At 34.5% G+C, this 25,931-nt stretch overlaps 2 protein-coding genes and 1 long non-coding RNA gene across 4 annotated transcripts; all 3 read right to left on the bottom strand.

The window, feature by feature from the left end:
• Nucleotides 1-261: 261 nt before the first annotated feature.
• On the bottom strand, nt 262-12,050 carry LOC143468283 (baculoviral IAP repeat-containing protein 7-like). Of its 2 annotated transcripts, none has more exons than XM_076965401.1 (12): nt 9,905-12,050; nt 9,451-9,586; nt 7,804-7,996; nt 5,318-5,455; nt 4,805-5,225; nt 4,390-4,582; nt 3,805-4,033; nt 3,526-3,647; nt 3,214-3,410; nt 2,911-2,973; nt 2,622-2,750; nt 262-2,061 (listed from the first exon to the last, which is right to left on the bottom strand). In XM_076965401.1, the coding sequence occupies exons 1-12, from the start codon at nt 10,037-10,039 to the stop codon at nt 1,921-1,923; spliced, it is 2,097 nt and encodes a 698-aa protein (XP_076821516.1). In that variant the 5' UTR covers nt 10,040-12,050; the 3' UTR covers nt 262-1,920. The 2 variants fall into 2 exon arrangements, with proteins under 2 accessions (XP_076821516.1, XP_076821513.1); XM_076965398.1 differs by having other exon boundaries at nt 9,451-10,410; nt 10,583-12,047.
• A 6,105-nt stretch (nt 12,051-18,155) lies between these two features.
• LOC143468284 (uncharacterized) lies at nt 18,156-20,486 on the bottom strand. The gene is made up of 2 exons (XR_013118985.1): nt 19,454-20,486; nt 18,156-18,480 (listed from the first exon to the last, which is right to left on the bottom strand). It is a non-coding gene; the product is annotated as an uncharacterized LOC143468284 (long non-coding RNA).
• Nucleotides 20,487-21,687: 1,201 nt separating this feature from the next.
• LOC143468926 (deoxyribonuclease-1-like) lies at nt 21,688-25,660 on the bottom strand. The gene is made up of 7 exons (XM_076966410.1): nt 25,455-25,660; nt 25,030-25,202; nt 23,882-23,985; nt 23,272-23,384; nt 22,915-23,069; nt 22,620-22,710; nt 21,688-22,293 (listed from the first exon to the last, which is right to left on the bottom strand). Exons 1-7 carry the CDS (start codon nt 25,608-25,610, stop codon nt 22,246-22,248), a joined length of 840 nt encoding a protein of 279 aa, XP_076822525.1. The 5' UTR covers nt 25,611-25,660; the 3' UTR covers nt 21,688-22,245.
• Between the last annotated feature and the right edge of the window lie 271 nt (nt 25,661-25,931).

Below are 25,931 nucleotides of genomic sequence, written 5' to 3'. Positions count from 1 at the left end.
CAACATGCAAAGAATGCATCCTGGATTAATAATAAATATATTACTCTTTAAAATAAAGTCGGTAATAATTGTAAGTTGCATTCCTTTCGTAAATAATTATCAATCACAGGATTGTTATCTGGTAGATAGTTACCAAAGTAGCTACATGTATTGATCAAGTAGTAATCGCTTACAATGGGATGCGTGGTGGTCACAGCTTAATTCAACACCAAAGAATTCTTTACAGTACTGAATTTGCATTTTGTTACCAACGACATCAAGTGGCTGTAAATTGTTTAATAACTTGAAATACAAATTAAAAGTCATTAACAAATTAAACACAAAAAACTAAAAAGCACAACAAAACTACAAGCAAAAATATCTTTAAACGAGACAGTAAGTTCCCTACTAAATAATCATAACTTTATACACAACGCAATTAAGCCAAACTTAATCAAAAACATGTTCGTTAACCTGCTGAACTCACCAATTGCAATACAAACACATTCATCATAAGAAATTGGAATAGTCCATTTAAACCAACATGATCGATTCGTTACGCAGCGAAATAGAGTTTTGAATCAACCGAAAACCTGAACTACAGTACTTTTAGAACTTGTCCTTCAGGTATACGGTTGATTAAAAAATACCACGCCGCTAATAACGAAGTACCGTATACGCTCCCGGCGTGTAAGGCCCCTTTACCCCTTGTTCTGAAATGATAGAATTGATATGACAGTAGGAGTAATAAGCAGAAGAATACAGTCGGAGTCTTACACAATTCTTTGGCGGAAACGCGGTCAAATTATGTACAACTGTCAGCGTCTCGTGTTGGCTTCTAACCTTGAATGGTAATTTCGGAAAAGACTTTTCAAGAAAATAAAAACGAACATAACGCAATAAAATCACAACGCCGAACGGTAACGTAAAGCTTTCATCACTGTGACATGGGCACGTGTAGTACCTGACTTGGGCGACAGCACCGTGAGCCATAGAAATTTGCGACTGTGCTGAATTTCCGCGTCCTTAAAGAATAATTAACAAACAAAACGAAACCAGATGCAAAAAGTCGTATTTTGCCATAAGGTTAGTTGTTATCATGTTTATTATGATACGTGTGCCCGCGGGAATTACTTAACCAATGCATCTGGCAAGCGGGCGACAATTAACAGGGTTTGGATAAATGTACAAAAGTTGTCTTGCCTTTGTCGATCAGACTACGCAGGAGAGCCCCGACCATGGGGCTAAAATCAGTAAACGTCGTTTACGTCAAAAGCGGCCGTTTGTTTGTTGTCATTGGTTATTAGCAAAGAAAAAACTAGTTTTGCAATCTTTTTTTTGTTTCAAACGAAAAGCAAAATCAAAATGAAAATTGAAATAAAAATTGAAGCAAAAATTTAAAAATATCACAAAAAAAAGCGATATCAATGGGCCACCCTACACATTTATAGTGCAAAGTGTTGAATGTATCCATTTACTATCACAAGGAAATTTTTCACTGCGCATGTGAATGTGAACGGCAACGCAAATAACTTGGATGATATTCATGTACTGTAGTGGTCGTAAACAGTCGCTTTGTCCATGACGCAAAACGTTTGTGGCGGAAGATGTGCATGAGGGGCTTTACACGCCAGGTATAGGTTAGAAACCTTGGAATTAAAAGCCCTCTCTGAAGTGCGCCCAAATGAAATGTACGGTGCACTTCAATTTACGGTACTCACTTGGTAAACCTCATTCAACACCAACTTTACAACTAAACCAGTTAAAAAAGTAAAGACACAACGAAATTACGACCACTGGTACAATAGCGTGGTAACAATTAGAAAAATATTTTTCATATGAAAAACTGTAAAGGCGGTTAAACATACAGTCAGATTAAAGCTGAGAGATGAAGTGGGTCCACGAAAAAAATAAATCACCGAGATTTTCCTTCGCAAACATTCACGACATATACGTCCGCAAAGCCTTTTCAATTTTCTCACGACAAATGGGACAAGTTCGTAAAGCGTGAGTACATTCTATGCAGCAGCAGATATGGCCGCACGGAATGAAGACAACGTCAGCCTCTTTGTCGAGGCAAACCTGGACATATGATAAAGATTTTTCATCAAATCGGTCATGTCTGTTGAGATGAAGCATAAACTTTTCCAGACAACAAAGAAAAACAATTTAAACGGGATGGTTTGGGTAGTGATGAGGGTGTTTCTAACAAAATGTTGCAACCAGTAAACGAGTGCAGAAGCATATATATATATCATTATACAGTGTTTATTTACAAACAACAGTCATGTTTTGGAGAATACTCAAGAGCACAGTCTATCATCAGAGTGAAAATGAAATGATTTAAAATTCGAATTACTATAACGGGAATCAAAAAATAGTAGGAATTTGTTTGTTGCAACTAACACGTTGATTGCTATTATTTCTTTATGAAAATAAGTAAGTCAACTCTTCACTCGTTGTGTTGATTTCTACATTGCCACTTGTTTCCACTTAGGTGCTACACTGGGTTCGCCAAAAAGCAAACGTTACATGATATATTGGAATGTTGATCGTTGTAGGGTACACCAGGACCTACCTTAACATTGCAGTAACTAAGCTACGCAACAAGAAAAAAATCAAAAGCAGTAAGTAATCAAAACCTTGCAAATTCGCTCGTCTATAAGCTGTTCAAGTTTTCTCTCCAGTTCTGCTTCATCAACCATTTCTTTGTCTTCAGGGAATCGACTTAATGTTGAATCATGGAGTTGAGCTGCGTTTGCAACAAGCGCCTGTTGTATAGGGAAACTAGATCGTTATTTCAAGAACTACAAACAATAAACATGATACTGCTGTTGTGACCAGATGGCACTGATACCAATTATGCAAACGTTAGGTCAGGGAGTTTTAAGTGTTCGCACTCAAAATTTGTACTCAAAATACCACATTTACCTGTCCTGGCAGCTCCTGAAAACTCTGTTCAAAATTTCCTTCAGTCGTTGAAACGTCCATTGGCTGAAAAAACGCAGTTAGCTGTTTGTAAGTAAATGAGCATTGGCCATACAAATGGATTGCTTCAGGTAGTATTATTTGTACTTAAAAGAATCAATAACACATAGTAACCTGCAAATCTGAGCCATCAAAGAATTTTTTACTAAGCCTTTTTCAAAATTCCTTTAGTTTAAGACATAAACTAAACATTAAATCGCCGTAAGTTACAATAGAAGGAATACAAAATTGCCTGTTTAAATATACCTGCTTAATATTTGTTTGTGCAGCAAGTTTCATCTGCTCCAGTTCTCTTCTTTCACGTTGCTTCTTTTCTTCTTCCATTTTTTCTTCATATTGAAGGGTTGCATCCATTAAAGTTGCAGCTGATTCATAAGGCTTGCCGTGCTCCTCTATGTAATCCTTTATGATTTCTTCAATTAACTTCTCGTCATACCCCATATCTTGAAATTACAGTTCACTCCTTGTATTACCATGCAGACGTAAGCTTTCAGGCATTACGATTTTCCCAAATTTTTTAGAATGTTACAAATTGAAAAACACTGCTGAACATTTTACCGATTACAGTCTGAGCTATATCCGATTCCATTGCTTCCTTTAAGAGTTCCCTTTCCTTCTCTATCTGTATTTGAGGGTCAATAATTTGGGGGGCGCATGAAGTTGAGGGTACATTCGAATAGCTGAAGAGAAGATAAACGTAACTACATGGCAGCAGTAGCTTTACTGTGATAACAACCATTTTTTTTATTATAGGCAGTTTAAAGCAATCTTTTTCAGGATGCAACCACACGCCTTATATTTATAAAGGCGTGCACATCTCATACATAACCAACACACCTCTGCGAATATTGCGAAGGAGGCACATCTCTGCCAGGTGCTCTTAAAGTAGGACGGTGTATGTTTGGAAATCTAGACACTATAGAATGAACATAATCTGGCCCTCGCTGTTGTAAAAGAAACTCGCAAGTCGGATACCATTTGGCATGCTCCTCCCATGGTTCATCGTTCCGCTGCCAATTTTGCAAACCTCCGTTGCAATAGTGGCACTTAACCTTATCATTTACATCTACAACGATAGAACGATGTTTTAACTTTGGTGACAACTCCAACAAATCAATGCCGATAAGTCAGTGGATCTCAAATAATCAAACATGGAAACAGTTTAACAGGCTAGATTCTGTATGACTAGAAAAGCCTGTGGTTTGGGCATTTGCCTGGAAATAGCTAGAGCCAGGCTTGAATCCCACATTGTAGAAATTTTAAAACATGAGTACATATAGCGCCAAACGAAAAAGGCAAAATGCGGTTGAGAAAAGCAACTGGCCACTTTACACTCATTAGTGGCATTGATCCTGGACAACAGGGAAGCTTAATTTCTTATCCACCGAGAAATCAAGAATGGGGCCCATGTTTAAAACTTACTTAAACTAAAAAATCCTGCTTCTGCGATGGAATAAGCGCTTGCTACCGTGTACACCCAGTTTTTAAAAGTCTGAACACGAACATGCAACATCTTCATCCGAGGAGTTACTGGATCTGAACATGGAAACATAATTTGCAGATTTCTTTTCTCCTCCTCACTCAGTGGAAAGTTGACATGGCTCGGAACCTTCACCTAGAAATGTTATTAAGAACGGTATATTGAAAAGAACTTGAAACGGCCCCTGTTGAACTCAACAATATAACCCAGTAACACAAAACAAAATTAATTCTTAGCCCGTTATTTTGCACTGTTACATGACAAAAACTGATACCTTTGACTGGATTAACATCAACAAAAAATGTTTTAAATTAATCATTAAAAATAAACTTGAAAAAAAAACTCCATGCATCTAACCTGTGGTAGAGGAGTATTATCTGGCACATTTTTTGTTTCCTGTCCCTTTGCCATCTTGCAGTTGGAAAAATGGGTGAGGTGTTCAGATCGAGGGTCATCATCACCCCTCCAATTCCTTAAAACCCCACCACATGAGAAGCACTGGACCCTGTCAAGGTTTCCAAGGAAAAAGAATCCAGCGCGAGCCATAAGTCTAGCATCTGGCCGTGGTGGAATTTGTGGCCAACCATTGCGAAATGTTTTTGTGCGATCAACCTCGTGGCAAAGATTGAGACTGCGAAGGAGACGAAGGTGATTGGGGTAAATAACATTCGCAAGTGGCTTGTTTAAAGGAGTTGGAGTAATTTCTTGATGTTGCGGAGAAAAAGGAGGATCGAAACTTGCACCATGGACAGGCAGCGCAGCTTGATAGGAAGTTGAGCTGACGACAGAGCGCATGAAACTCGGGTTAACATTTACTATAAAACACAGGTTGTTTAATTGCTTTAATTGGAAAAATTTGTAGAAACATACTCAACGTTTCGTGAAGAAGTTTTAAAAAGATCGCCGGCAGGTTGAGCCACTCCTGGAGCAATATGTGCACGTGCATCAGGTTGATCAATGCGGACATTTCCACATCCTCCTTTTGCTTTCATAAATGCACAATCATCTCTAACCAAAAAAAAACATACATAAAAATGTTTCATGCAAAAACAACTCACATAAAAACAGAATGTTAGTAAGGATTTAAGTTGTAACAGGGCAAATACCTTTTCTAATCACATTTGCTTGGTATATTTTTAGTGCTTAAAGGTATTTTTATGGTTATTTGCTATGTAAGTATTTGCTGCTAATCCTTTGAAGATTTTTACTACACTATTAGCAATACGTCTGTTTAAAGAATTTTATGACACAGAAAGAAGTGTTGCAACAGTACCATTAATAATGTTATATTTTCATAGAGAATCCAACTATTGTCCATTGGCATATTCTTTATGGCACACATTTTATTTCGACTGAACATTATGAAAGCTTCTTTTTCCTTTCCAGAGTGGTTTTAAAAACTTTGAAAATCCTGACGCAAAAAACTGGAACGTGTCGATGTTGCAGTTATTACCAGTCAACATTAGCCAAAAAAGAAAAAAGGAGCTGATGGCAACAACACATAATAACACTACTTATCATCTAGATAAGCTTCATCATACAGTGAGTGAGTAGTACTATACTAGTAGTAGTAACTACTCACGAAATGTGTGGCGATGCAATACACAAATATATAAACCAATATTTCTTGTTAATGTTCTAACAATGTTACAGTAAAAAACCTATCTAAGTATTCCGGGAAGGGAAAAAATAACTGCATACCTATTATTTCACTGTTTGAACATACCAAACCAGGCAATAACACATACAATACCAATTCGTCAAGAAATAACGAACGTTATTGTGTTTACATTGCTCACAAAACCACACATATAAAAATCAAATATGGTGAGTTTTAAAATGTTATAAAAAAGTTATGTTGTAAAATTTAATAAGTTGTAAAAATATTTACCGGGCGATTGAAATAAAATACCCTGCCAAAATGTTTAAAGGAAGAGCTACTGAATGCTTTTACAAAAGAAACAAAAAACATCAGCAAGAATTTGCATACATCAGCTTGTAATTTGAAATAAATTTACAGTATAAATGAATTGTGAATTTTGCATATGGTTCATTAATTATTGCTATATGAATTGAATGAATATGAATGCTTATGAATTCTTCACTCTTTACTAGCTTTAAAGATATGCTGCATACAGTTACTAAGATCGTATGAAGTCACATGTGACATAGGCTTACAAAAGCAAAAATCAACAACTAAAATATTAAAGGGATAATATGGAACATTATAACACATTTTACATGCCAGTTTTCAACCACAATCCTTGATAGCTATTGTTCCATGTTTAGGAATGCATATTAGGTATGTTACATATCGAAAAAGACTCGGATTCGTAACGAGTTCGTTGAATTCATGAAAGTACTAATTATGAAATTAGAGCTGGGCAGCGCTTGTCTAAATATAGCGACGTACACACTTTTTAATGAAAAATTAAACACCGTCTATACTGACACTCTTGAATAAAAAAATGAGCATAGTCGTGGTCTCGGAAAAGAGATACTTGCTCGAGATATAGTTAAATAAAACCTATCGTTGTCTTTTCTGCAAATTTCCAAAAATCCAACTGCATTTGCATGTCATAATGTAAAATCTTGTTTCCAAATTTGGTGAATTATCAATCATCATTACTTTCAGATTGACATTTTCAGGACAGCGCAAGCAGATTACTAGCTGACACAGTAGTGAACCATCCGGCATTCAGCAAGTTTTATTCCAATTATTTTTCTGTCTTCATGTGCTTGATTCAATCAGTTGATCATCGCATTTATGCTTTGGCAGGTTTTATTTTTTCAAAGTACCATAGTTTTTTCGCAATGCTTATAATGGAACCTGGAAGTAAGCAGCATATGATAGCAGGGCAGATAGCAGGGATTTTGTTTTTATTGGGTTTGGGAAAAATGAAGCCCGACTGTATTCCGATAGGTGTTTAATTTGAAACACATTTAATGCACATCATTCAAAAACAAATTCTTACAACACATATAAGATATATATATTTTATATTATCCGAGTCTAATTTTCGTAATTCTCTTAGAAAACCCAGAAAAAAAGGATTTCTTTCACAAACAAATGTTTTGTTCACCACGACTTCCACAAGGTGCACATTCTGTTGTTTTCATAAAACAAAATGGGCATTTTGAAGCAATTAATTGTAAGTGTCATAAATTCTTATGACCTGGCTCAACTGTAAAAATGCAACATTCAATGTGGTATTCAGGTCAAAAAGGTTATTCGACTCTGGTCTATAGTTTAAATCCATAGTTTTTCCCCATAATACACGTGTATTTCATTCACACGATAGTGTAATTTTGCATTGTTCTGAAAAGTTTACTCATTTCCTCAGGATTTTACAAACCTGTGCATGGAAGGATCAAAAGGCGTGCTGGATTTGCAAGCAGAGACAACGTTGGAACAAGAAAAACATTTTACAAGATCATCATCCCCAATATAGAAAAACCCTGTTCTGGCCAACATGTTTGGATTTGCTGGAATGGTGTCTGGAAAAGTTCGAAATGAAGCAAGACGAAAAGATTCATGTTTAGGATCACCTGAAAGGCAAACAACACAATTAGGAGAAACAAATGTTGATCGAATATTCTAAGACAAAAACCTAAACAAGAAATGCCGCTACCTACATTACATATATGTAAATACAATTTTCATCATCACCGCTACAGTACAAAGTAAAGCTAACCCTCTCTGCTCATTGTCAAGCAGATTTACAACTTGATGTTATATTAAAAAATTAGCATATCGTCTTCTGTGATAACGAATAACATTTTTTGGGCATAAATCTCCGATTTGGACCTAAGCCAAAATTGGACAATTTATACTGTTTTTGGCCTAAAAACCTGTTTCATGTCATTGGCAAGTTACTTAAAAACAGTTATATCTTGAACAGCTCAAAAATTTGGACATGCCTATTACAAGTGCTTCAATCTTTTTAATAAAAATAAAAACTTAGCATTTACAAACAATTATTATCTTTCTTGGGCACTGTCATGTTGATTTGCATGACCAAAATATTATTCAAACTGCTAAAGCTTCGGGCAATATCATGCTATGTTTTTTGAGTATAAAAGCTGTTTTTGTAAAATTATAGATTTAAGTCAAAAGTCAGGCAAGTTAGTGGTAACTTGATGTGTACTGTGTTTTACTTCGCATAGTACCAAGACTGTACGCTAAGGCAGGCTACAGCTGAGCTGTTGGCTGAATTCAGATTGGCTTTAACCGAAATTTTCAAATCAATTTGCATAAGGGTCAGAAATCATTGTTTTAGGCAAAAAAATCTCAATTTTTCTTTACTTCAACAAACGTCGTCATTACGTACAACTCCTAAATGACAACAAACTCCAATGAGCATGTCAAAATGGCATCAAATCGCAACATACATAATAATAATATACATAACCAGAAAATTTTAGACTAATTAATTCAAAAACAAAATATATCCAGTTACACAAAATATATTTATGCACTATAGTCAATCTTTAACATTGATACATTGTTGCTTATTTAAACTGTCTTTTTCATAGAGGTTCTATGCATTTAATGCGTGGCTAAAACAAACACAGTACTATATATCTATATACATATATATAAATACGTATATGCTAAGTGAAAGCCATTTTAGCTACCGTTAACTAAAACTAGCATAATTTGTCATTGCTTCTTCATAGCATAATTTGTTGTTGTTACAGTTTGTAAAAATTAATGCAGTAAAGCAGTTAAAAGATCTTCCTTATCAGGAAAGTCATCGTAGCATTAAGGTAGCGCAGCTGGTTTTGCTAAATTACCAGATCTCAATATATCTCTAAAGACTATATTTTATATAGACTGCACCAGCATTACATATGTATTAATGTGGACACAATTATAGCATTCCACCACTAACAAAACTCATTCCTCTGAGAGTACTGATATAACATCTTTGTTCATTATCACTTTTCATGCTCCACACAAATACTGTATATTGTGTATATTTATAAGATAACCAACTAACCTGATAAGCCATTCGGAGGATAATAATTTTTCATACATTCACAGTCTTCTGTGTAAAACAGTTTATCTTCTTTTAAATCATTTTGTGCATATATTGTTTTGTCCAATTCATCATATTTCTGCCTTCCAGGAGAATTCTGTTTATATGCCGGTTCATACTTTTGGCACCGGTTAATACTATTTAAAGAAGTCACACTGTTCCCATCAATTTTAGGCAAAACATGAATTAGCTTTGTAATGTTTGTAGCATAAAGTGACTGATCACATATATGAACATTTTCATACTTCAACTTTGATGCATTTGTAGAACTTGAAAAACTGCTAATGTTTGGTTTACAGCAGAAAGAATACGAGTCCCAAAAAGAATTTGAGTCCACGAAAAAAAATTCTGGTGACCGAAATGAGTTTTCATATTGCTTAGAATATCTTATGTGTCGTTGATAAAATTCTCTCACCTTATCTCCATATAGTTTAAGAAGTACTAAGCTACGCTTGCAGTTCTTGTATTGATTGCATATTTTTGTCCAGATCACACAGAAAACAGAAAGCCAAATGCTTTTAAAAACTGCCACCAAGTCAATGATTATCATCCTCCGATCTTGAATTCAAAATACACTGTTTATATCAATACAGTTACACCTTCAAGCGAAAACTTTAATAACCTAGTTGAAGGAAGCCAGCTATTGATTCTGTTGAAAAATACTAAAAAATTTAACTTGCGTTTAGTTTTTGACGTCAAATTATGCATAAGATACAAGTTTTGGCAAGATGGTGTGTCCCAACATCTTAATTCTTTGTTTATTTATTGTAAATTGGCACTCAAACAACCAGATTTTTTTGTTTGTTTATTATGAGTCGGTGTGAAGTTAAAGAAATTTGTCGTGCAAGTTAAGGAACCTCGTGTGTGAAGCTGCTACACTTTCCACTTTGGGAACAAGTCCAGTGCGTTGGATTCAAACCACTGCAAAGTAAGAACAAAACAAAATTATTTCAAATTTTTTTGGAGTCAAGTGTAGAAATGCTATCCCTTTGCACATTAGACCTCAGCTAGTTTAACTGTGACATTATTTTTTTGTGCACTTCTGCACTAGACCCATTTTTTTATCACGTACAAGAATTCATATGTTATTTACCTGAGCAAAAGCTTCACAATTCAATGCGCTTCCAATATGCTTGTATTTTAAAAAAGAATTTAAGTGGGCTAACAATCCCCATTGTTGAGTGTAGTCAATAGAAAAAAATCATCGCAATAATTTCGTTCAGAAAGGGTATATTCTTTATGCAGATAGGCAATCTGAGGCTACTGTTGGCAGCGTGCAGACATTGAACGAAGTGACTGTTTAAACGGTGTTTACGTTTACCAAAGTTGCTGAATCACAATACGGTGACAGGCAGATGTTTGCTGATAACTTTATAACTCTCATTTCGGATGAGGGGAAGAAAGCAATGCAGTGGTGTAGTGGTTAATGATGGGGTTCGTACTTTTTATTTGTTTAAATTTACTGTTAATCTAATTTAGTCATGAGAAGTGAGCATTTGGGACAGAGGGGATTAGTTTTAATTTGTTTTAGATTTTGGCGAAAAAACATGATTTTAAGTTGAAAAATTGCATTTATTTCAATTCGCAGCCTAGGGTGAGGTAGCCAGTTTACAACAAACCACTATCTGGCTGATTCAAATCCAAATAAAATAAGATATACTTAATGTGCAACAACAAAATTTATACCATCACATGCAGAATTTCATCCTGCATTTAACACTTTTAACCTGCGTCATTTAGTTACAATTTTTTAAGTAATTGTAACGTTTTTGCAGTGGACTCTGAATAGAGCCAGCCTACGTAAATTCTGTCATTGTATGAAAAAAAATTTTTTCAGTTTTACCCATGCTAGTGCTGAGTTTGCCATTTTCTGATTGTTGGGTTTTTTACATAGATATTAGATGATTTGTATCATATTTTGGACAATTTTTTATTAGTAAATTCAGCTTTATTTTGCAAAGTTTTTTCACGCATCACCGGAAAATGTCAGGTACACATAAACAAATTATTTCAATCATGAAGTGGTTGAAGATTTGGCCTATGAAATTAGCACTGTGATTACAATTAGCTTACAATTACAATTAGCATTGTAAGTGAATAAATTAATAATTGTTTTACACATAAAAACCCGGTAGCCCAATCATTTGCGTCCGTGAAGTTACGGTATCTTTTTCACCGCATAAGCTACCCGTCAAGCAGACTGTTCACTAGCTTTATAAAAGTAAAGTCAACGAGCAAAAATTTCAATTTGGGCAAATATTTTTTTTAATAGCCTATGTCCGAAAAAAGAAAAATACAAAAATTAAAGGATCAAAAAATTTGAAATTAGTGCAAAACAATTATTCAATCTTACATGAAGACCAGTAAACACCAATGACCATGTAAAATATGAAAAAATCTTGTTCGCTGATAATTTTTAAATACTTGTACACCACCACACCTTGTCAGTTTACTCTAAAATATCAATAAGATGATTTCATGAAAAGTAAACTACCAATTTCGATGGGGTTAAGAGTTAAATTACTGGTTGGTGGTCGTCATTTAATTTGATCCTCACCCACATCAAAATTGGTAACTTTGTTTTTGCTAAACTCATTTCTGTCTAACTCGAATGTTAATAGTATAGGCCTAATGCACTAACTGACTTCAAAGGCTAGACTTAAAGTAAACCTATCTAAGCTAGGCCTATGTTGAAGTTACTGGGGTGTAGACTAATTATTGTCCACAGGGCCGCATACCGGTATCGATGAATCATCAATGTACCAACATCTATAGAGATAAAGTCCACCATTGTTAACATTTAAGTAAGACCAAAATTATTACGCAACGAAGGTGTAACACCTCTATATTTTGAAGACCTATCACATGATCATAAAACATTGAGAAATCAAATTCTGCAAAGTTATGAAGATCAAGGAAGTATACATCAGGCTATAAAACTTGACCCATCCATTACATAAATGCAAAAGTAAAAACGAATCGTAGTGGTTGCGCATCGTTTTACACAAACCAAGTTACCCGAATATTCTTCTCCCTTATTATTACAATATTTATACATACAAATATTTATTATAAGGTTATTCGATGAATCAATAAATAAAAACAATTTATTTTGCATTGCTTTTAACTCCAATGTTCTTCTTCAGTCTTGCACACAACAAACCGCAATACTGTAAAACGCTAAATTCTTCATAAAAATACTTCCGCAAAAGCAGGGAAATGCGGACGCATTTATGGAGATGTGTGGCTGCATTTGCAAGGAGTGTCCGCAATTACCCGGAAAAAGTAGTCTTGGAAGAAATCTTTTTGCTCCGTTTTTGCATCAACAGAAAATAATATAAAATTATAGTAAAAAAGTACTGTAGTTTAAATTCTGCACAAAATGATGAAAATTTTTTTCTCTAGCCAGGCAAACGTATTTAACATGAACTTTAAATCGCAAAGAAAAAATGTGGCCCCAATACCGCCGATAGACCCTAGGCTACATTAGCCTTACTGCATAGCGTAGACTGGGAAACATAAAATGTAAGATATAGGCCTATGATATACCGGTAGGGTTTCGCGTAGTGGTGAGATTCAAATACTTTAACATCCGGTTCTCTCACTAGCAAATTTACCCGGGGACGATATAACATAGGCATATACATAGGGTTGTTAACAACCGGTTCGCACAAGTCATTAAAATTCCAAGAACCGGTTTGCAAAACACCCGGAGATTCGGTGTCGTGAAATTTTCTATACTAATCTGTCCACCCATTATGACGTAAAATGCGTAGCCCTAGCATGACTGTGCGGAATAGTTCATTTAGAAATTCTTGACGACCAAATACCAGGTCGAGCGAAATTTTAGCCTGAACGAGCGCGGGAAGTTGCTATGTAGGCTTATAGTGTTGTAGGCTAAAGTAGATCACATTTACGATTTTTTGCAGGCGACTTGAAATTTCATGGAATAGAATTAGAGTCAAATCAAGTCTTTCCAAAATGTGACTCGAGTTAATACGATTCTAGACACATGTGTTGGCGCGTTTGCTTAATACCCACTCTTTGTAAGTCCCCAAATATTTTTAAGTCTCCTACTACGCCTCTGGGCCTGGCTATACCATCACTTCATGGATCATTACAAACAACCAAACACATTGTAGCAACCCAAAGAGGCTATGGAACTGTTGCACTCAACAGAAACTTGTTACATTTATATATTTGAGCCCTATAGCCTACCCTGTTACATCTTTTAACTGATATATGTACCGCAACATATTCAAGTGTCCTATATTTGATTGCAACTTGTTGCTTATTATCCGATTTGTACACAACAATTCAATAAAGCAAAATTCTCTTTAGTGACATTATTGCAAAAGAGATCGAAAAAATCAAAAAAGATCGAAAATTTTTATATAGCATATTGCATTAATACGGTGATTGTTTTAACGTAAAACATAAAGTATAGAATAATACGAAAAAGGTTTAATATTTTAATGAAGTCGACGAGAATAAAGATTTTATATATCACAATTTTATAATTGTGCATCAGTTTCTTGCCTTAACGCAAAAAATTTAACTATGTTCATTTTTTTGGGCCTGTGTTAACATTGTTGCCACATTTAATGGCGCAAATCATGTTGGCTTTACTCGCAGAATTTAGACATTCAATCTTGTTACCTGCCAGTGACACCTACATTAGGGTTACCATATTTTCGTGGCCTAAAATCCGGACACTCTTTAGTGCCCACTAGCGGTTTTTAAAAATGAGGTATGAACACATTGTCTGTCAATATGACGTCACAGTAGCAATGCTTTGCCTATCCATTGTATACCGGAGTGGATTTTTGAACATAGTGTCGTGAATTCACTAGGCTATTGGACTATTTCTGATTTGACCTCTGGTGATCTCTAGGCTAGGGTTAGGCTATGGTGATCTCTAGGCTAGGGTCTAGGTCAGACACGTCGCGTGCCACGTGTTGGACACCCCTGATTTACAGGATTATTCCCGCAATTATAATTCCCCCAAAACGCCCATCATAAAATTCCGGACATTTGAGCATTTTTTTAAATTCCTCCCGGACGCAAAATTTAACCCTACATTCCGGACATGTCCGGAATTTTCCGGACGGTATGGCAACCCTAAACTCCTACATCTGATGCTTTATGTATTGGATATATTTAGGACTTTATTTATCATATATCCATGATAAATATTCCGAGCTACCAGATATTTTAAATACAAGTTTATGGGAATTTTTAAACCTAAACAGTAATTTTGAACTTACTTTTTGGTTGTACAAATGATTGATTTTTGATCGACTGTTTAAAGTCTTAAAATATTTTTCATTTCTTTTGGAAATTTGCTTGGAAAACATGCACAAAAAGCAATGCGTTTTCAAAATTTTGGACATGTTCATCGAAAAAAAATGTTAAAAAAATTACCATAAAAGGAGGCTTCACATTTTTAAGCAGCTTTGATTCGATCAAGAGCAAGTTGATTTTGATAACTGAATAACATTATATCGTTTGAGATAGAGATACGATATAATGATATCAGGCATGTTCTAGAATTACATAAGTTTAAAATTTCGACCTTTTTATAATTAATCGATTTAAAATAAAAGCCTTACATCTTGTCAAATCTTTGTAATATCGATTATTATATCAAGACTTTCGACGCTTGAATAAATTTGGACTTTATTCCCTTTTATTATAAGATGTCCGTGAATAGCACGCAATGAACACGCGCTAAGAGCATGATCGAAAGATCGGTTCCTCTTTAAAATTCGAAATCCTTTGTCAATGTGCAACAACAGTAAATTCACATTAGTTCAGTTGTTTGAGTTTCGCCATACTGTATGGCTAAATCGTTTACCTTTAAAGTAAAGCAAACAACAGTTGTTTGTCGAGGTCTACTTTATTGCGAGCAACTGAGCGTCGCAATTTCATAACGCTTTGCTTCATGTTTTTGCAGTGATGTACATAAAATGGCAAAAGCCGCCGTGAAGAGTGCAATAGGGTATTCTCCATAACTGCAGTCACAACCGCGGGAATGAGTAAACTTATTATAACTTGTTAACAATTATTTTCAACAGATCTCATACTCTTCATACAATAAGGCCTCATTTTTCGAAAATAATTATTAACCAACAGCATATTGCTAGTCTAGTCTTGCCTAGTACTGTAGAGCAGGTTTCGCTTATAACGTCATGCACCGACATAAACTAAAAAGTTTACTAAAAGTGATCTTTTAATAAATTGTAGCTATCTTCCATGTAATTCAGCTAGCTGATATCTCCTTAAAAAAGCTTGCTACGACAAACATTTCGTTTTAACTCCCATGGCTACCACATTTAAGTCCCAAGGGTAACTCCCGAAAAAAAATTGTGAAACGTCCGATCGTAAATCCGGATATGCTCCTTTCGGTTCTTTATTTATTAGTATACACCTGATGAAGCAAGCTTTTGCTTGCGAAAAACGGAAGAATAATATTACAAAATGGTTACAAAATTACAAGTTTAATAGATTTTGACCTAAAAAAAAGACCTAAAGAAACAATTTGACCGTATTTTGACCTAACGTAACATTTTGACTTTATTTGACCTAATAACTTCTATACCACACGTCGTACAAAGCTGAAATTTGTTTTGTGCTTGTTTGATAACATTCTGGGAAGGTTAAAAAAAATTGACCATATTGACTTTTGGTTGCCCTACTCATCAGGTATGTTGAATTGAGGGCGTTGAGCAAAGTTAGCTGATTCGTTTGGAATTCGTACTAATACCGAAATGGTATAATTCGTATTCTCGCAAATTCAAACCTTTTGAAGTTGGGACGTCCCTATAACCTATGTGCGGTTAACTGTACTGTCTACTGCCCGTTAACTCACTTATGTTTTGTGTTACATTCCATAAAAGAGTAATGCTTAATTTTATAACTTTACGTATAAGCTTATAGAGTAGAAGGTTCTTTGAAATGGGTTATATTATATGTTTGTTGCTATGAGCAGTTTTACGATGTTGGTGTCGTCTAGTGGGACTATGTGGTAATCCTTGCTCTTTACGGTATACTGAAAATGACACAGCTATCAACAAATACTGTATGGTGATTTCCCAAATGCTTTCATAATATAATATTGCAATCATTGAGCATGAGCCTTTAAGCCCATGTAAGGTGTGCATAATATTGCTTTACAAGACTTTTTTCAAGGCGTATTAAATCTTACACGAGTTGTGTCCTCTGAATCTGCCATTTGATTTCTTGGTGACCATTGTGCTTGCAAATTGTTTTGGCTTTGATTTACAGAAAAGCTCATTTTCATCATTATCACTTTCATTAGCCCATTGCATAGATAGAAGTGGACATGTTAGCCGGGTTTTCTGATATAACCGAATAATTAAAAGTTTTTTAATGGTCGAACTTGATGAAGCGTGCAAGAAGTTATCATACAGAGATCAATAGCATAAACTACTTGATGGCATTAATTCGTCACTCTTGTACCGTTACGATTCGGTTCGTGTTTTCGCCCTTGGCGCTGCTTCCTGAGGGTCAATAAAAAATCGAAAGGCGTTATATTCCGTCGAGTACTGACGCCCACTTTCCATAGGTGCCAGTTTTGCACCTCTTCGATAAGAAGCTTTTCTGATTCGTGACGGATAGCAGAGACTATTGTTAATAAATAAGACGTAATATAGAAGTAATTCAGTTAGTTTTCGTGTAGTTGTTGTAACTCAAATGTTTTCAAAATTTTACAATTCAACATACCAGGCCTTAAACAAAAAGAGAGCTGCAAGAATTTCAATATAGTTCAACAAAAATTTTAATTTTAACGAAAATAAAGTATAAGCCACTTATTGCCACGATATTGTCAACCACTTATGCAGGCTTGGGCTACATTAAAAAATTTTCTTTTCACGCAATTAGACGCCTGAACAGTTGCTGCAGACAAATGAGGTATAGTGCAAACAAATAATTATACTTCAAAGAATCTATCAAGTTAATTTCAAATCTGATTTAAATGTTTAGCAAATTTAGGCTTCTTTTAAAATAATAGAACTACGAGTCTATTTTTTATGCATATATGCAAATGATGTTATTATATTAGTGCGACGTTATATGCATACAAAAAAGAACATCTTTCCCGATACTGACGTTTGTAGGCGGATGACGTTACTGCAGTATAAGTTAGAAAGAGTTTGAACTGAAAGAGTTTGAACTGAAAGAGTTTGAACCGAAAGAGTTTGAACTGAAAGAGTGAACTTTAAATATCAAGCAGCCAATGCAATTACAATAACCATAAAGCAGATATAGATTCATAACAAAACATTTATTTACAACATTAAAAGTCACAGCCAGCTTGCAAAAGTATTTAGTAAACTTTTCATGTCGCGAATAAATGTTTTACCGTGAGTTTGCCTGCATGCTTTGACTGCTATAATTCTGGCTGCATAGTAATACAGCAACATATTGCCTGTATACCTAAAGGGTTTTGTACTTATCCGAGTTTATTTGCAACATAGCTTAGAGAATTCTTCCAAACAAACGTTTATATTTCAATTAAACTGTAATAACTTAGTTCCGAGTCTGATTGGAATTTTTAGCAGTTTTACCTACGTTGGCTATCGGTGGATGATGACAGTTTAATTAAAGCTCCTTTATCTTTTACCTTTGTTTTCTTGCAATACTTAATGACCAAAACTTTTACATGATGTTACGCTATATATGCCAAACACGAGGGTTTGAACATGATGAAATACATGCACATTGTATACTTCATGAATAGCAAATAGAATGCCTTTAAAGTGTTTCGCTTCACCAATATATCCATCATAAACATATAAGGCACTTTTTGCTTTTAAGCGTACTTTATTATTACAGGAAAGCAGTGTTTCTGACTGACACAAAAGCTAAAAGTTAACAACGACGTTTAAACCAAACAGACGTCTCGGCATCGCACACAGACTTCCCAAAACCCTCTTTTCATCATCGCGACACCGGAGTCGTCGTCATCTGCATAAAAGCAAACAAGCATGTATTTTTGTCAAAAAATTATTCAAGTGTAATACACAATAAAGAAAGTATTTGTTGCTGTTGGTTTTGGTATTTGTGGTTTCTTATTTCAGTGTTTACAGTTTGTATTAACAGACTGATCAAGAAATGGTCCATCTATGAAAATTTCTTTATTATAGAGTCAAGAAAAGTTAAGGTTTCTTTCAAGTTTTGCAAAATTCGCGAGCTTGTGAAAAACGTTTTCGTAATAAATGTTTGAGTGTTGGCAAACAAACAATTTCATCAACTTTAGAAAAAGCGGGATAACTGTTGGTTTGAATTTAGTTTTTTTTTACTGGTGGGAAGTACTGCAAATATAATCATACGATCACTTTTATTATTACTTGGAATACTAAGTTATAACTTTACAAGACTGTAAAATATTTAAAGGAAGGATGATGATATGTACTGTTACATTTTAATTCATAGTTGACATAATCAATTAGTTTAGCTTTTCGTGGTTTTGGATTATTAAATCCAATTTAATTAAAAGCTTTTCGCCCAGTAATATTGATGAATAATTTATAAGTATATTGAACTTGATACTCGTAAATTATAAAAACATATTACTTCACATCCATACCTTTATCATCAAAATTAAAAAATTTCTTAGGTCATGAATTAAACGTCCTACGGTAGGCAATTCATAAGGGATATAACTTGCATAACACAGATTCCTATATAAATTCTTTAAGTATTGTTATAAAAGGAGAGACGCCACAGGAAATTTTACAATTAGAAAATAATTCAACAAATCTTCAGTTATTCAACATCTAAAATTTCTTCACATTTTGTAGCTGACGATGTGGAACATTTAAAATGACTGGCGCTCTTTTACACAGCACAGCGACTTTGAACTGCAAACGCACTTTTCAATTTGGCAAAGAAATATTAAAAGGATGTTGTAGCATACAATCCTAAGTCGTTCACTTACATTCAAAATCTCTTTTTCCTCCCAGAAGAACACCTGAACAGTAGCTGCATGCGTTCCGGCAGATAGAATAGTGTGACAGAGCTTCGGTTTCCAAGGACAAGGCAATCACACAAAAAAGAGCTAATAACAATCCTGTTTTCATATTGCTGTATCAAACAACTTATCCAAGATACGATTGTAGTTAAAACGTTTGCTATAAATGTCAATACAAAGGTAAAGTAAAGCAAACCTTTAAAATTTACGTCTAATTTTAAGTTGGAAAATAAACCTTGCATTTTAGTTTTTACTTAAACAACAGCAAAATTTTATAAATGTAAAGCACGCAATGCACAGAAAACAATCTTGCACTCTCTCTGCTATTCTTATTTCTGCTTATAGTTAAATTTGATACTTTTCCAAAAACATCAGGTTTCTTCACAAGAGAGAGATATAACTGCTGACAACATATTCCATTGGCTGCTTTTATCAGGATCTGCTTTTTAACGACTCAGAAGAAAAAAATGAACCCTTCTATTAATTTCGATTATATTATGGATCGTTCTGGTTTTAAGCCCATATGGTATACGATTATATTGTATCATCATTTAAAATTAGTTTTATTCGTTAACACACAAATGTTACATAAACTTGCGCATAAATAAGAGCAACGGGATGTGCTGTTAGATAAAAAGTTATTTAAAGAAAACTATATATACGAATATCTAATAGCTTTTCTTTCACCCATCCATTTATTTTAATGCTTTTTTATGCCCATTTGCTAGTCTGACTTTTTAAGAATTAAACATGCTCCGTCATTTCTTACTGCTGTTCCGCTCATTATTTGACACCTTTTTTATGGAAGTACTTGCACTTTTTGTCAGCCCATTAGAAGGTTCTCAGTTTGCTCTTGTCCCATTGATAAACGTCACTCGCTCCCTCAGCGGCGCAATAAATTTTAATTTTAACAACAATTCCATTGCACAGTTTTGCTGAAATGTTTCCAACAACAGTCGGCGTTGGCGATATTTTGAAATTTTTGACATACATTTGCAATTGAAATATTATTGAAGTAATAGATGATAAAACATAAAAATGACATTAAATTCACTTGATATCAGCGAAAACAATCAAAATAAACAGGGCATTGTTACAAAACAATTATTCAAAATGTTTCCCTTTGAAAGATAGCCAGAAGCTTGATAGCTGTAATAATTTTTTGTTCTTAACATGAAAGCAAATTTTTTACAGAGAGTTCATAATTTGCATATAGTCGTATCATCCAAATATTGCAATAGTAATTTACGGGAAAATTAAAAAAATTAATAACCAACCAATTGGACATAAAATGAACATTTTGGGACATTTCTTATGCAGTCTTCATAGAGATAGATTTTTCTTTGTTGCACCAAATCAATACTTAATGTGTTGAAACCATTTTGTCCAGTCGTATCTGCGTTAAATTCACACATCCGTCGTAAATCTGACCTCCTATAATTAAAATTACCATAGAAAGTAATTGCAATGGATCTCAAAGAGTTTCTTATCCAAACAGAGCTTACTTAGGGAAAAAGATTTTTAGTATGATGCTGTAGCAACACTTTTAATGCACCTTTGTCTGCATCTTACGTAAATTTATTGATCATAATATTTTCCTATTTGTCGTCTCCAAAACAAAAAATCATACGATCATAATTATGCGCTATTTATTTTATCTCAGGAGGGTTAAAAGCTTCATCGATTTCCATTTAAATCTGTATAATTATTAAGAAGAAATATCACACTGTATCAATCATTTATCTTAAAAGCGGTTATAAATGTAAAGGAAGCGATTTTAATTATTCGAAACGGAGAGTGATATCAAAATGCGATATTTGTTTGTTAAACGACCTTTTTATAACTTTGTTAATAAAAAAAAATGACTTAACGACTTAATAACATCGGAGCTCTTGATGTAATTTCACGATTTGTTGTCACGACTAATTCGCCAAAATTAAAATTATATTTAATGTTATTTATTACACCTCCTTGTTCACTTATATAACTTCATGTTGTCACTTAGTAACCTAAACGTAACCTAACTCTAACTTCAACATAACTCAAAATATCTATATCAACTTTTTCATTAAGTTTTTCTTCCTTTGAACAACTAGGTGCCTGTGCCTATCGATGAATTAGTTATTTTTTTATTACTGAGAGAACTTGGTTTGTCTCCAACATGATTACACAATCAACTTCTTTTAGTGGCTTTTTGCATTTTTTGCAGTTCACAGCATTTGTTTTATTGCAATAAATTACTTTTGCAAGAATACCATAACAGCAAGTAAAACAAGTATTTGCAAACAAATATGTTGGTCCTGTATAAACTTTTTTAAATGTAGTGACGAATATATTGTTGTACATGTATTTATAAAATCAAATAACAATTATAATAGATTGTCAAAAATAACAGGAAAACACAATTTTGCTAAGTGCAACATATACAAAGATTTTGGTTCCTATTTATCACAACAGTCCGTATTGACTAGAAGATGAGACAAGATAAGACTACGTTCATTTGAGTGACAGAAAGTCGTAAATTGATGATACTTGCGACATCGCGATGGTGTAGAAATTTTCTGACCTTATAACACGACGTCATGACAATAAATGAAACACCCACAGATTTTTTGCCAGATTGTGAACAATGACAATAGCGATTTGACAAACAATGAAAAATCTAATATATTTTTGTGCATCCTGTTTGGCTCGACCAGAAAGGATGTTGTCGAGACGTTGTTTAACTCTTCCCAGCACTTCCCAGCTTCAGTTTAGAGTCAGTTTATTGTAAATTCAACCGGAAAATGGTCGCTGACATCTGCCACCTATTTGCACAGCACGATAAATAATTCAATTTTCAATGCAATGTTTCTCAAGAACGTTTATTTTGGAATCCATCTTTTATAGGTTGTCAAAGAAATGAAAGTTTATTGCCAGTAATAATTCCGGCGCCATTGCTATTTTATTGCAAATTTTACATATTTTCTTACTGATTGAAAGCAACGCAGCAATAAATGATACATGAGTTTGTTTAACCCAAAACAGTACAAACCCATCAACCAACCTTTCGTCTTCAAGCACATATGTTATTTCAAACTAATAAATGTAAATTTGTTTCAAGATTGTAATGTTTTTCGTAAATTTCTCTTACCAACTCTTCTTCCAATTTATATTCTTCACCGTAACGGAATACATTGCTACAGTACCCGTTTTTCTGAAGCTCTTCACCAGCTAAGATTATCCTATAGAAAGTATTTTACATCTCATGGTGGAGAATAGTTATTCTATGTGTATAACGACAAAGTCCATAAGACAACTTGTACTTTAGTTTTAATTGAAAAAAATGAAACATTGTTTGTAAGAGGCGTATATGTTCAAAGTTATGTTTTCATCCGAGCTAATCCATCAAATAACATAAAACAAAGGCGATATTTCCATAATCTTACCTGTCATAGGCGCAGCTGTTTCTGCTTACCGATGTGTCGGCATCATCGGAAATAATCCAGCGAAATCGCGGATCTTTTCGAAGTTGGACTTCATTCCAGCAAGACTCGCACACGTAACTACAGTCGGCGTTTAGGTCACCGGCGATTATAGCATCCTATAAATACAGTATATCAAACATTAACTTTTTTATTGAAAACACTTCAAGTCGATTATGCATTTCTTTAATACAATAAATACATTGTAGACATTTTTTTCATTTAGCTAGTAGACAAAAAACGATGCGCTAATTTTAAAACGTGAAAAAAGTCCAATCGAGCCTCCAATTAAAAGTTGAGGAAGCCTGTTAAACAACTTACCGGACCATAATGGCGTCTGGCTTCGTCATAAACCTCAACCAAATTATTCATTTCAGCGATTGCATCGTCTGGTTTAGCATGCAATGCAATGAAGGTAAACTCCGAAAGCAAACCTGAAGAAAAACATTGAATATAAATAAACCCATGCGACCCGCCTTACATACTTTGCAAGGGCTTAGACCAGGGGCGGGCAACTTTTTTGGTCGGCGGGCCTGATATGAGAAAATAAACTACTTGGCGGGCCGGATTCCTGAATCGATACATTAATCGTGTATTTATCCACCTATGCAAGGAATAAATCGTATTTAATGTAAACTTTAAGTTTTAAGCATAGAGACCAAAAACAGTATTTAATGAATTTATTAACAAATAATGTACTTCAATAGCTGCTGAAGTCAAAACTGAACTGCTAAACTGAACTGCTGAACTGTCTGCGGGCCGCTCAAAATCCCGTCGCGGGCCGGGTCCGGCCCGCGGGCCGTATGTTGCCCACCCCTGGCTTAGACTAATTTAGACTCTCTTAGCCTTAGAGAGAGCGGAATTAGAAACATATGTACCTTATCTGTAACTGATAGTTTTATTCATTCGTATAGAGAAAGTATGTACATACCCGCGTTATCAATCCGACCAAACCTAACAATAAATGGTTCCCGTTCGAAAAGGTCAAGTTCGTCGGCAACTTGGTACATGCTTTTGACTTCCAACTTGTCTTTCCTTGAAAAACATTAGTGAAATCTTTTCATCACTCTAATTATTAAAGTCTAATGTATGCTGTACTGTTTCATGTGCTTCAAACTGTTCCAAAAAGAGCGCTTTGTTTTGAAACTATAAACTACAGTGGTTTCCGACCTGTGGCACGTGTACCACTGACGGTGAGCTATAGGTTTACGTATAGAAGTCCAAAAAGTGCTAAAAAAGTTTTGGCGGTAGGCTTACTACTACTCGTGCAAGTTTGGCAAAAACAGTTGGTGCAGAAAAAATGGAGACAAATTTCAAGCTTGAAAAACTTTTCCTCAATCAGAAATGTGCAAATGTTTTATAACCTCTCGTTTACATCTACTAATAATTCTTTGAACAACAACAAACACGCTGATTCTGCGTATTATGACGCAATAATTTGCAAGAGCATCTAATATATTGTAGACTACATAATACGTGGCAATTATAGGTTTATAAAAGTTACGATCATGTAGTTTAAAACAAGTTTTGTTGGTGGTCCTCGAAAACTGTGAATAAGTTCCAGATGGGACGCGATGAAATAGGTTAGCAACTATAACTTTAAAACAAATGCAGCTTGTATTGGGAAATTAAAAATAAAAGTTAACTTTATGGTGTCATCCTATGGCCTGCTTTTTTATTTTACCACATACATTTGTACAAAAATATGAGATTTTTAAACAACGATTTTAAAAAAGTTGTAGCGAATCCATACACTGGACAGGTAAGTGCTTTTTTGAATAGTTGCCGTTTACAAGGTGTTAAAAATACAGATGTGCTATTGTGTCTTGTATTAATGAGTCCAGGGAGGCAAAAATGATTCTACATAAGCAAAATAAGCGCTCTACCAAGTAATTTCTCATCATTTCGCTTTTTTAAAAGCCTACTCCTGTCAGAAATACTGAAATTTCTGTTGGGCCATAGAGTCAATATACGTAAAAGCTAATTAACCATATGCTAGATAAGAATTACTACCTGCGAGTTTTATCGATTTGCAAACAACCCATATAAAAATAATGGCGTCTCTGTCTATCGACGAACCTGTAAATAAACCCATATTGCTCTTTTGAAGACGTCCTACCGACTCTCCCGCTAATCTCGTATTCATACAGATCGTCATATTCAGAATTTAACTGGTTTACCAATTCGGGAAACGAGGTTTCACTTGAATCCCGTATTTCTTGTACGAGCACCAGATCGTACCTTGAAAGAACCTTCGAGAACAAAAGAAAGCAACAAAAATTAAAAAATCATTTTTTAACTTTAGCACTGGGTTTGTTGCTTAACTAAACAAACAAAATAAATAGACATTTTTAACGTGAACGAATATAGTCATGACAGTTCCTTACATTGCAGCCATCAACTTTGTTGTCAATTCTGATAAATGTATGGCAAGAAATTACAAACTTTAAATAAAATCTTTAAGCAACTCAAAGTCAAGTTAAAATACAACAACTTGATGTCACCTTGGTCAGAACACCGATGACGTCATCTTTTTTGATCTTGCTTTTTCCAAATATCTGAACATTGAAAGCACCGACCAATAATGACTCTCCAGCGCCCTCGCTTGAAACCAATCCAACCAAAAATAAAACTATGCTTAAGAGGATTACACAACGCATTTTTTAAACCAAAACTGCTGCAACTTGTGAAACACGCAATAAAACCCTTATTTTTGCCTATTCTGAAATAATAACGTTTATGTTTCAACATTTGTGATATTAATGTGTAATAGGGCATATAGGCTACAGCACAGTAGGCTGTAAATAGGCTTCAAGCAACAGCATTCTGTGTAATTAAATAGGAAAAATGGCCAGCTTAGCAACCTTTTAAAAGTCCCTGCAAAATATTAACGTGATGGCTATAGAGAAGACGTATTCGAAGCCTATATATGTTGAAGTAATAGTTGAAGTACTTTTATCACTTAACTTTAAATCTTTCGC

Source organism: Clavelina lepadiformis, chromosome 8, assembly GCF_947623445.1.
Source record: "Clavelina lepadiformis chromosome 8, kaClaLepa1.1, whole genome shotgun sequence".
NCBI classification, from domain to species: domain Eukaryota; kingdom Metazoa; phylum Chordata; class Ascidiacea; order Aplousobranchia; family Clavelinidae; genus Clavelina; species Clavelina lepadiformis.
The sequence above is the reverse complement of the archived record's forward strand: the minus strand, read 5'-3'. Positions and strand labels throughout refer to the sequence as shown.

Coding starts and splice junctions, on each gene's coding strand:
- LOC143468283 (XM_076965398.1), bottom strand. CDS start 10,039: ATGATAATCATTGACTTGGTGGCAGTTTTTAAAAGCATTTGGCTTTCT. Junction 7,997..9,450: donor TCCTCCGAATGGCTTATCAG/GTTAGTTGGTTA, acceptor TTTGCCTTTCAG/GTGATCCTAAACATGAATCT. Junction 4,034..4,389: donor AGCAGGATTTTTTAGTTTAA/GTAAGTTTTAAA, acceptor CTATCGTTGTAG/ATGTAAATGATAAGGTTAAG.
- LOC143468926 (XM_076966410.1), bottom strand. CDS start 25,610: ATGCGTTGTGTAATCCTCTTAAGCATAGTTTTATTTTTGGTTGGATTG. Junction 23,986..25,029: donor CAATATGGGTTTATTTACAG/GTTCGTCGATAG, acceptor ATGTTTTTCAAG/GAAAGACAAGTTGGAAGTCA. Junction 23,070..23,271: donor CCAGACGCCATTATGGTCCG/GTAAGTTGTTTA, acceptor CTGTATTTATAG/GATGCTATAATCGCCGGTGA.